The sequence below is a fragment of the Wallemia mellicola genome (genome assembly GCF_000263375.1).
Source record: "Wallemia mellicola CBS 633.66 unplaced genomic scaffold WALSEscaffold_31, whole genome shotgun sequence".
Classification (NCBI taxonomy): Eukaryota; Fungi; Basidiomycota; class Wallemiomycetes; order Wallemiales; family Wallemiaceae; genus Wallemia; species Wallemia mellicola.
In genome coordinates this window covers 21,567-32,597 of record NW_006531988.1, presented here as the reverse complement: position 1 = coordinate 32,597, position 11,031 = coordinate 21,567, and the positions used below count along the sequence as shown (strand labels likewise).

Below are 11,031 nucleotides of genomic sequence, written 5' to 3'. Positions count from 1 at the left end.
GAGTGATGAGTTGGTCTTACACTCGAGTGATCATAATGGAGAAATATAAAAAAATCAATTTTATTATAAGTTTTACTTTTTACACGTTTAATGGCCACTTCTGCCTATAGCCCTTGCTTCCTCGACTTCCGGCAGCTTGAGTTCTCCCTTTTGAGTTGGAGCAGGCAAGAAGTCCGCTTTTATCAACCAGGCGAGGTACAGTCCGAGTAGTGGCATGTCAACCGTCGTTTTAACACTTTCTCCTCCACTAACACTCTCGAGCAACTTTCTTGCGTTTCTGTCATCCAATGACGCACTCTTGGTTGATGTTGGCAGATCATCCAATACAAAGTGCAGCAATGGGAAGAGCGCGTTATCTCCAACTTCCATAACGTGCTTCTCTAACTCCGATCTCCAGACGAGATAGTCCGATGTCGCAACTCCATATCCATACTTTTCGAGACAACCGAGTAAATCTGAGTAGCGTACCGGTGGTCTTGCTGTTACATGTACGACTGGTGTGCTGGCGCCTGTCTCGAGCCTGTAAAGTACAGAGAGTGCTGTCAACCTGGCCACATGGTCAACAGGAACCATGTTGACAGAGTTGTGGATGTTTGGTACTTGTCCAAGTTGGACACAACCCTTAACAAGACGCCACAAGAAATCGTCAGTGTTGGTTACTAACAGGCGTTAATAAATTAATAGGTTCAATGAGTTACCTACCTGCTGACTCGGAGTCACCAACAACATAACCAGGTCTTACGATGGAACCAGCTAAGCCCCTCCTGGTAGCCTCCATCATGAGCTTCTCGGCAACCCACTTGCTTTGTCCATATCCTGTTCCAAGTCCCTCGCGTGCACCTTCAAGATTGTCAGATTCTAATACACCTGAAGAACAACCGGAGAGTGACAATTCATCAGATAATTTTATGTAATGTTCTGTGTCGAGTGCAGATGTTGATGAGACAAATGAAAGTGCCTTGGATTTGGTGTTAGACGCCAACTCAATCGCAGTGAGTGTTGAAAGCACATTAGCTGAGCGAAGCTTTCCGTAGGAGTAAACCCAGTGGACAAATGCACCATTGTGAATAATAGCATCTGACTCGCTTGATAATCTACTCCACTCTTTGTCATCTAATCCGAAATGGTTGCTTTCGAGATCACCAACGACGGCTTCAACTCTACCACTTTGAACCCAGTTTTCATCCCATGAATGACGAGCTGAACCACCCTGTCTAAGTCTGTTGATACCATCTTCACTGGACTTTGCTCTAACTATGCAAATGACCTTTCCAACTCTGTCTGAACGTAAATTGAGGAGATCGCGGAGGACGAATGCACCAAGGAAACCAGTCGCACCAGTCAATACAACAGTAAGTTTCTTGTTGTTGAAGTCTGATGGAAGTGCTTCGTATTTGGCTGCCAATTGGGGAATGAGATTGTCGACATCTTGACCATATAAGACTTCATCAGCTGCTGCCTTTTCTTCTTTCTTTCCACTAACATCTGAGTGAAGACCCAAATCTGATGCCTTCAATGCTTCGATTGATTGCGCTAATCCACCGATTGTTGGTTGCTCAAATACCAACCCAAGTGGAGCTTCGACGACGAGAGCCTTTCTGATTTCGAAAATCAAACGAGTGGCTAAAATCGAGTGACCACCAAGGTCAAAGAAGTTATCGTCTAATGCGATTGATGATGGAGCAGATGGAAGAAGATTCTTCCAAACGTCATGAATAGTTTGCTGGGTTGGTGTGAGTGTACGATCGTCACGTACGTTTGAGCGAGGGACAAGAATAGCTGTGTCAGGGAATGGCAAAGCTGGCTTATCGATTTTACCATTAGGATTCAAAGGCATACGTGTGAGTGGAATGAAAACTAGGAAGTATTAGCAGAGATTATCAAAATAAACAACCAGCTCACTAGATGGAATAGAGTAGTTTGGTAACTTGGTCTTAAGATGTTCGCGCATGTCTTTAATGAGTTTACGGTAGCGCTTGAGACCTCTTGCAATCTCTCTTGAACGCTCGTCTTGGACATCTGTGTCGTCTTCCTCATCATTACTCATGTAGCCTTCCAAATCATTCGTTTGATTTGGAACAAAGTATGAAACCAAGACCTTTTCTTCGTCTTTGTCACGTCTTACTAGTGTTACATTCTCACGGACAAGTGGATGAGCTGACAAGTGAGTGTCAATCTCTCCTAATTCAATTCTGAATCCACGAATCTTAATTTGGTCATCGGCTCTACCTGTACATTCAACTAAACCATCTGGACCGTATCTACCAAGATCACCAGTTCTGTACATTCTATCACGAATACCCTTCCAATATCTACCGTATGCTTCTTTTGATGATGCAATTGTGTCCTTTCTTTCTACACCACTTCCGAACCAGTTTTCGGTGAATTTTTCTTTAGTAGCATTTGGATCCAAGTATCCTTCTGATAAACCACCTGAACGGACGTATATTTCACCGACTTCACCAACACTACATAAGACGTTCTTGTCTTGACGGTTTACAACTAATAACTGAACGTCAATCATACCTTGACCTGCAGGCATAATATCTTTCTGTCTTCCAAGGAAAGAAACGTCAGCATTTACAGATGGGATTGAATAATATGATACAGCTCTTTGTGTTTCAGTTGTACCATACATGTTGTTAATTTGAACATTCTGTGCTAATGCTTGTAAACGGGTGCAGTCACGCTTGGTTAATACATCACCAACAAAGAAGGCGTTCTTCAGTGATGGGATTTGTCTACTGGCTTGTGCTGATAACAGTTGACCCATGGCTGGTGTCAAGTGCGTAACTGTGACCTCAGAGTCCGCCATCCATTCAGCCAATTGTCCTGGTGTACCAATATCTTCCGAGGTTGGGATATGCAATTGAGCACCAAGGAAGAGTGGTGTGAAGATATCTCTTTGAATTGGATCATGAGCAATACCACTCAACATGGTGAATTTTTCATCTTTAGATAACCCAAAACGTTCGGACATCCATGGGAAGAAGTGAGTGAGTGAGTAATGACGACCCATAACACCCTTTGGAATACCGGTTGAACCTGATGTAAAGGAGAGTGTACCGACAGAGTCAGGACCTAAGACGACACCTGGGTGTTGAACTTCATTAGGAGCTGGGTTTGCAAGGACATCGCTTTGACCGTCAAGAGATCCACCTTTCAATCCATCCTTGGTGAGGCTCAATGCAGGTACCTGAACACGTAAATCAAGTTCCTGGGTGATATAGTCCTTGACATCTGATGAGAGAGCTCCGGCTCTTTCAAGAACGACAAGACCACGAGGGCGTGCAACCTGGAGGTAGATGTTTTGACGTGAAGGTGGGTAAGCAGGGTCTTTAATACGTTAAATGAGGTAGTCGGAGAAAAGACACGACCTACCGATTACTGAGAATGTTGCACCGGCTTTCAAGACACCCATTACAGCGACGACAAGATCAACACCTCTATAAGCGTAGACCATGACGACTTCTTCCCTTTGAATACCACCCTTCAAGAGGTGGTGAGCAAGAATGTTCGATGCGCCGTCGATCTCTTTGTAATTCCAAATCTGCTTTTTACCATCATCAGTGCTCTCGACAATACAAGTGCGTGTTGGATCATCTTGCGCATTTTGTGAAAAGATGTCGGTAATGGCACCCTTGAAACCACACCAGTCGAGGTCGGCACGTGGATCAGGGAGGATGTTTTGTTGTGATTCGGTGAGCAAAGAAAATGATCCTATGTTTGAAATGCTGCTGATGTTTTGCTTGATGAGATTAAATTGTGTGATGAAATTTTTGACTCTCTGATTTGAGAACAAAAGCGCGTTGTAGACAATCTTAATAGAGTTATCAAATTTTTCATAGTGTACTGCCAAGTCAGAAGAGAGTGCAGACTGTGTACGTTCGTTTGTCGAAGTTGAAAGTGAGACTTTGAAGATGGTGCTATCGTTTGACTGGCTACCCTTGAGAATCTCAGATCTGAGCTGCTCGAATGGTACGGCGAACTTTTCTGCGTCGCTGATAGTTTGCTTAACGTGGTCGAGAAGACTGTTGAACGAGGCTGTTGGTTCGATTTCGAACTTTGAAAATGTTGGCTCGTTTGAGATGTTAAAACCAACTATAATTGATGTATCGCCTGTGTATCTATAAAGCAACATCAAGTAAATCGCAATCAACTCAGATTGTTCGCTTGTTTCTTCTATTCCGAACTTCTCAACTGCTTCTACAAACTTTGGCTGCGATGGTCTAGGATAATCCGTAGGCAACGCCAGCGCTGGAATGCCTCCAATATGGCTACGCCATCTCTCAAGCTTGTTCTCCATGGTAGAGTTTGATCAAGGGGTGAGTCAGATCAAACGGAGCTATGAAAATTATTTATTTATTTTCATGCTTTATTATTATCTATACACAATCTATTATCTCTATAAATCTACCAAATTCGGTTGTCCAGGAGATCTAAACGTGAGAGATCCCAAAACGGATGGGTAGATGTGCAACTTTGTGATATATAGCTAGCTAAGATATTTATTTATCTCTCCTAAATTTCATTATTTATCCTCGTGCGCGATTGTATCTCTTGGTCACCAACCACCAGCAGGTTCGACAAGATACTGGAATATAAATATGAGAGAGAGTAACTTCTCTAATCCACAGCAGAATAGAGCATCTTGTGTTGTATCTACTTCTTTCTTTGATCGTAAAGGTGGGATCTCTTGATTACACGTACAAGATAGAGCTGACGAAAATGTAAATAGCTTTAGATACACGAGATCCGGTAGCATTGATAAATTCACTCACAAATTTACAATATCTTACCTCCGTTTCTCAAAAAGTAAGAGATATCGTCGCACTCGACGGTGGCATCGAGCGCTTAGTAAGGATAATGAAGTGGGCGATGTCTATTCTATTAGTCCCAGGCGCTAGCGCAAGCCCGACGCCTTTCCTTTTACCTGCAGATCGCGGTTCTCAGCCGCTCCAGGGCGTGTATGACAGGCAGATTCTTTACATCTGGACATTGGCATTTCAATGTTGTGTCAACATCGGTGTAAGAGGTTCTGAAGAGCTTCGTACTAAAGTTGTACAAGCTGGTGTACTCGATGTGGCTGGTGCGATATTAGGCACTTGGAAAGCCTCGATGGACAGATATCGCCTTAAAAAGATAAAGGAATATCATTTACATACAATTAGTCTGAGAGGTGCGTTGATCTTATTTTACTATATACATCACTCACTCCAAACCCCAGCTTGGCTCAATGACCAGCATAACCGCAAAGTATCGAAATCAACTCAGCCAACAAATCGTTCAGTCACACCTGAATCGAGCTTATTAGCTGATGATGAACAAATAAATGGACTCAATGAAGTTCCTCAAGTCTCCCCAATGCCACCAGCCGTACCAAATAGTACACCTAATTTTACAGAACAGAACAACGATCAAGTAGAACCATCAACATCAGCGCAAACTGAAGCATCAGTCTCGAGGTCATCAAGTGTGGTTCAGTCGGAGGATGATGCTGAGGAACAGCAACCTGAAACCAGCTCTTACGTAAGAGCAAGATCCGGAACAGTTGTGCCATCTAGTCAAAGTCAACAACTGCAATCAAATCCACAATTGACTCCAGCAAATACACCTCAAGCACCTGTAATTCAACAGCAAACGCCACAGCAACCGCAATTAACACAACCAGTACAATCACCAAATTCATCTCCAATTACACGCAGACCAATCGAGCATATAGAATACTTCAGACCAGAAGAGAATACGATATACCGCGAAGAGGACGTTTTATTAGCCTTACAATTATTAGCATACATTTCTAAATACCCACACATAAGAGAAGGTTTCCAAGCTCCTTCTAGAGCATGGCAAGTAGGCAGACCATCATTCGATCCTGAGGAGAATCCTATGGATAGACTAGCTTATAGGGATTATTACAAGAGAAACCTCTTCTACGTAGTTGAATCATTCACTTACGAGGGTCATATTGATGATCCTACTTCAATCTATTTGCCCTCAGAAATAAGATACTGGGCGGGTGTTACGATGAGGAATGCTTGCAGAAAGCATGAAAGTTTCAACGGTATAAGACAATGTGCAAATGTTGCATGCGGTAAGTGGGAGTCATCGCCCAAGGAATTTGCGAAATGTAGAATATGTAGAAAAGCAAAATATTGCAGTAAAGAATGTCAATCTAGAGCTTGGAGAGTTGGGCATCGCTTTTGGTGTGTAGAATCCCGGCCATCTAATTCTACTAACAATGTTAGGTGCCAAACACGTTCTGATATGGCAAACGAAAGCGAAAATTTCGTACCTACATACCTAGCAAGAGATGATAATCAACAAACTCCAATTATCAGACCAGAACCTCAAGCGCCCGCACAACAAATTCCTCAACCAGGATCCCCATTAGCGACGATTAATCAAATCAATAGAGATTTCGATAATTGGACGAACGTAAATCAAGAACCAGATACAACTGCAAACATATTCGAAGATGAATTTACTAGAAGGTTCACCGGTATTGAACAAACACCTAATCCACAAAACCATTTTCAACTACCTCCATTGAGATTCAATGATGATGTAGGTGTTGGTAATGCTACCTTGGCTACTGCTGAGCAGACGCCTTCACCACCTCAACAACCTGTTTCACCAGGGCTGACAGCCTCAATTTCAGAAGGTGCAGAAGAACGGGAGAGACGTCATCAAACACAGGATTACCTTCCACGTACGAGATCAGCATTATCTGAAGTTTTAACAGTTTCTTCAGAGGATCATGAAATGCAAGTCGATTAAATAGCATCGTGCATATCCACCAATTTTTGCATCAATTTTTGTTTTTACATGTGTTTCGATAAAACTCTTAAAATTAGCATAGCATATTTTTAATAAAATACATGTTTTATTTTGTTTTATATCTTCTTCTTTTATGCTTATCAGGTGGTTCTATAGTAGTGCACGGAGGTGTATATTAGATGAACAAACGCAGTTTATAGCTAGAGAATGGCTGAAGAAGCTTCAAAATTTTAAAATACCTGAGGAATCTGTTGATTTCACATTCTCTAGAAGCTCTGGGAAGGGTGGTCAGAATGTTAATAAAACTTCGAGTAAAGCTACAGCCAGGATGCAAGTGAAGCAGAACTGGTTACCTAAATACGTCCATAATGCACTTCGTGAGGACGCACATTATGTGAAGTCATCTGATAGCGTTGTCGTCAGTGATTCATCGACGAGATCGGCAGCTCAGAATAGCCGGATTGCATCTCATCGCTTGGAGAGTATAATAACGATAGCGAGTGAGAAGGGTGTGATCAATGAGACGTCCCCTGGTAAAGCTCAGCGCGTCGATAATTTCAAGCGAAAAGAAAAAGCAAACATGGAGAAAATGAAGAAATATCAGAAAGAAAAGAAAGCATTACGGAGAAATAGAAATGATGCATGCTCTATAGGAATCCAAAGTAACCGCTCAAATTGAACGGTCACTCTCGATGTCGTCAGTAACTAACTGTACGAACTCGAAAGGTTTCTCCGTATGGACGAAATGTCCAGCTTGGAAAGTGACAAGTTTCATATTTGGGAAGAACTTTTCGGCCAATGGAATATTCTTGTGGTTGAGATAAGCGCTGTTGCTACCTTTAACGAATGTTGTTGGCTTATCAAAAGTGACTTCATCTTCTGCTTTATATGGGAAATCACCAATAGCTGGGATAGCGTCCCTTAGAATCTCAACTGGGATTCTAAATTTGTAAAATCCGGTATCTTTGTTCATCTCCGCGTTCGTGAGGAGGAACTGTCTAATTGCCATATTTGGTTCTACAGTCTGTAACATTTGATCAGCCTCCTTCTTACTTTTAACATCCGCGTTTTCAATTTCGGCCATTCTCTCTGTGTATGCTCGGAATTCTTTAGATATTTCGGCGATTTGTGGAGACATATCTGCTACAATCAATCTACGCAGTAAGTGAGGCTTCGAGAGTGCTAATGCCATAACAACCTTTCCACCCATCGAATGACCAATCAGAGTGACGTTTTTCAAATTGTTTTCTTCGATAAATTGGGAGACATCTGCTGCCATATGTGTATAATCATGTGGCTCCGCATGTGGTGATGTACCATGATTTCTAAGATCGAGCGTGTATACTGGACTTTGTGTTTTCTGTGCAATATTCTTAGCGAGTGTGCGCCAATTCTGCTTCGAACCCATTAAACCATGGCAGACAACTATAGGTTCATCGGTAACGCTACCGTCTACTTTCTCATGTGCGAGTTTGACGGTTGATAGCCATCTTGACTGCGAATAGTGGATACGTGGTGTAAATGTAGGAGTGGATATATCTGTATATTGTTAATTATACACATTAGAGGGTTTTTCACCTACAAGTTCTTCTCAATGCGTTCAATATCATCGATGTTAATGTACAAGAGTAATATAACAATTAGTTAAGTTGTATCATCAAAAATAAGAAAATCTAAACGTTTAGACCATTTGTAAGCTAATCTCGCACCATCGGAAGTTGGTTGACTAAACGCTATGTCATCACTGGTGAGTGTATTCCCATATACTTCACTAGCAGCGATATTGTTTAGTAGGAGCATCGCTATGCCTTTCTTCCTGTAAGCTGGTAGTACGAATATACGGTGTATTCCCACTTTGATGTTCTCTCTTAGTTCTTTGTTTACGCTGATCGAGTTAAACTGGATGTCACCTAGTTGGGCACCTTCAAGGTACATACGAGAAATGTCAACCCTATAAGCAGAGCTCATTGGAGTTGTAACTGCAGATGCAACTATACGATTATCTTCTATCGCGAGGTATGTTCTGGCAGTGTTTTTGATACTTTCAGTAAAACTTGGTGCATCTAATGAACTATGCAGTAGTGCGTGCACTTCTTCTACTTTTCTAGTTACATATTGTGATGCATTCGAGGGATCTACGCGCAAAATTCCCAATCTGTCGATCTTTTCGAGTGATTTGACTGATTGTGTCATTTTATGATTCCATTCGATTCCAAATATAGTAGTTGAATGATATGTCTCATGTAAGCTAATCTCTGTTGTATTCCCACGGGTATATCTCATTCCACAGTCTTTGCATTCGATAGTGTGAGCGTTTCGTTGTCCAAAATCGAGGTAGAGCTGAGTGGATGATTTGGTGTCTTTTTTGTTCTTAGGTTTGGCTTTACTTGGTATACTATCACGTAGCTTGATCTTAGTTGCACTCTTAACGTTACTCGTGTTCAATTCTAGTACGTTATCCCCTTTCCTTTTGTAAACAACCTTAGGTTTCTTACCCGGCGGCGCTTCCCTGTCTAGGTAAGTAATAAAGCTTCTATATAATATATATTCACATCATCGACTAAAAGTAAGGTTACATCATACCACCAAAATGTTCGGGAAAGAAAGCAAAAAATCAGACCAAGAGAGTTTAAAGGATTTCATTAGGGTGAGTGTATTGTATAACTATTGATACCAGGAACTGATAACTCCACTTGTGTAGCAAAATCCACATTCAAAGTACTTTTTCGATGGGAAGACTGAAGCTGATAGAGTAGAATTATGTAGACAGTCTGATAACTCATCAACCAAGGATTGCATTCAACTTGGATTAGATAGCCGGAAAATGTTTGAACGGTTGAATGTGAGAGAAGCGTAGAGTTTGGAATATACAGCTAATAACATACACCATACAGTCGCTCAACTTCTTCTGTGTACTCCCTCAAGATCCGTCAGAAACTGTGATAGAGTGTGAGCCAATTCCACCTGGTCCAGAGCTTTAGATGCTCAACCAAGATTTAAAATGAATTCTTGTATAAACGAATAAAAATATTTATCACAATATCTCTATAAACTCTACTATCAAGGTTGATGTGTGAGTTCTATAGCTATTTATCTATTTATCTGACAGTATGAAGCTGAATTAGAGGAGATAATAACAGAAGAATACGAGGTAGTTTATAGCTATAATAACCTATCAATCCTCACCGTCTTCTCTCTTGCAGGTATTGGAATCCATCTATCCAGAGGAGTTAGAGCGTGAGTTTTTAATCTATAATATAGGATACCACATTTATACAGAAACTAGGGATATCCGACAGGGAACTCAAGATTACGACGATTCCAGACGAAGAGATTGGTGAACCACGTAGGCCATTGGCAGAAATTTGAGCTATATTGACAACGCTATACAGTCAAAACAGATTTGAGGATAACATACACAGAGCAATACCCGAATGAACTACCTGATTTTGAGATTGAAGTCTTAGAAGGTACCTTGGACGATAAAGAGAAGGATGGATTAGTAGAGCAGCTTAATGAGATCGTTAGTAATTTATTATACTAAAGAGTCCACCTGATAGCGTAATACAGGGTCAAGAAAGTCTGGGTATGCCATTAGTATTCTCCCTAGCCAGTGCTTTGAAGGATGGCATTTCCCAATTGGTTCAAGATAGAGAACAAATGAAGGAACAAGCAGAATCTGACAGGAAACAAGCTGAAATTGAGGTGCGTAGATGTGCAATTTTTCACTCACGCTGACATAACGACTTCAATAGAAAGAATTAGAGAGAACACGTGGTACGCAAATCACAAGGGAGAATTTCCTGGAGTGGAGGAGTCAGTACATTGCAGAAAGAAATGCAGAGATTGCTAGAAAGGAGGAAGCTGAGCTGTCGAAGTTAGCAAACAAGGAGCGCGAAGAGTTGCGAAAGTGGAACACTAGAAAATCAGGTGAGTGTGTACTATATACTACAATATTGCACTAAGTAATAAAAAAGGTCGTCAATTGTTTGAAAAGGACAGAACACTGGCTGATTCAGACGCCACATTGATGAATAAAGGTGATGAAGGCATTGATCTTCGTAAGTTTGAAAAGCAAAATGACCAAGACAACCAAGAAGAACAGCTCGTTGAATTTAGTGATCCTGAGGAATAAACCTGTACAACATATACGTCACTACAGACGGAACTAAATGAATTAATAGAATTTAATAAAGGGAATAGTAAGAATCGTTGTCTCATTAATAAAAGTATTAAAATTTAAATATATCT

At 41.2% G+C, this 11,031-nt stretch overlaps 6 protein-coding genes across 6 annotated transcripts; 3 read left to right on the top strand and 3 right to left on the bottom strand.

Moving 5' to 3' along the window:
• Window positions 1-87: 87 nt before the first annotated feature.
• Window positions 88-4,306, bottom strand: WALSEDRAFT_22743 (alpha-aminoadipate reductase Lys1p; the record flags this gene model as incomplete). Its single annotated transcript, XM_006960600.1, has 4 exons — window positions 88-659; window positions 703-1,857; window positions 1,903-3,336; window positions 3,382-4,306. The coding sequence occupies 4 exons, from the start codon at window positions 4,304-4,306 to the stop codon at window positions 88-90; spliced, it is 4,086 nt and encodes a 1,361-aa protein (XP_006960662.1).
• Window positions 4,307-4,573: 267 nt separating this feature from the next.
• WALSEDRAFT_34141 (hypothetical protein) lies at window positions 4,574-6,852 on the top strand. The gene is made up of 4 exons (XM_006960599.1): window positions 4,574-4,686; window positions 4,739-5,179; window positions 5,228-6,206; window positions 6,249-6,852. The coding sequence occupies exons 1-4, from the start codon at window positions 4,608-4,610 to the stop codon at window positions 6,778-6,780; spliced, it is 2,031 nt and encodes a 676-aa protein (XP_006960661.1). The 5' UTR covers window positions 4,574-4,607; the 3' UTR covers window positions 6,781-6,852.
• A 46-nt stretch (window positions 6,853-6,898) lies between these two features.
• Window positions 6,899-8,390, bottom strand: WALSEDRAFT_70715 (alpha/beta-hydrolase; the record flags this gene model as incomplete). Its single annotated transcript, XM_006960598.1, has 2 exons — window positions 6,899-8,319; window positions 8,363-8,390. The coding sequence occupies 2 exons, from the start codon at window positions 8,388-8,390 to the stop codon at window positions 7,451-7,453; spliced, it is 897 nt and encodes a 298-aa protein (XP_006960660.1). The 3' UTR covers window positions 6,899-7,450.
• Window positions 6,962-7,408, top strand: WALSEDRAFT_12424 (hypothetical protein; the record flags this gene model as incomplete). The annotated part of the gene is made up of 1 exon (XM_006960585.1): window positions 6,962-7,408. A coding segment is annotated over one exon (447 nt), but the record flags the coding sequence as incomplete, so codon positions are not given.
• Window positions 8,391-8,402: 12 nt separating the features above from the next.
• Window positions 8,403-9,337, bottom strand: WALSEDRAFT_70714 (hypothetical protein; the record flags this gene model as incomplete). Its single annotated transcript, XM_006960597.1, has 2 exons — window positions 8,403-9,289; window positions 9,333-9,337. The coding sequence occupies 2 exons, from the start codon at window positions 9,335-9,337 to the stop codon at window positions 8,425-8,427; spliced, it is 870 nt and encodes a 289-aa protein (XP_006960659.1). The 3' UTR covers window positions 8,403-8,424.
• A 39-nt stretch (window positions 9,338-9,376) lies between these two features.
• On the top strand, window positions 9,377-10,972 carry WALSEDRAFT_49238 (RWD-domain-containing protein). Its single transcript, XM_006960596.1, has 10 exons — window positions 9,377-9,427; window positions 9,482-9,622; window positions 9,675-9,853; window positions 9,897-9,931; window positions 9,984-10,017; window positions 10,067-10,126; window positions 10,173-10,303; window positions 10,351-10,485; window positions 10,536-10,710; window positions 10,758-10,972. Exons 3-10 carry the CDS (start codon window positions 9,850-9,852, stop codon window positions 10,913-10,915), a joined length of 732 nt encoding a protein of 243 aa, XP_006960658.1. The 5' UTR covers window positions 9,377-9,427; window positions 9,482-9,622; window positions 9,675-9,849; the 3' UTR covers window positions 10,916-10,972.
• Window positions 10,973-11,031: the final 59 nt, after the last annotated feature.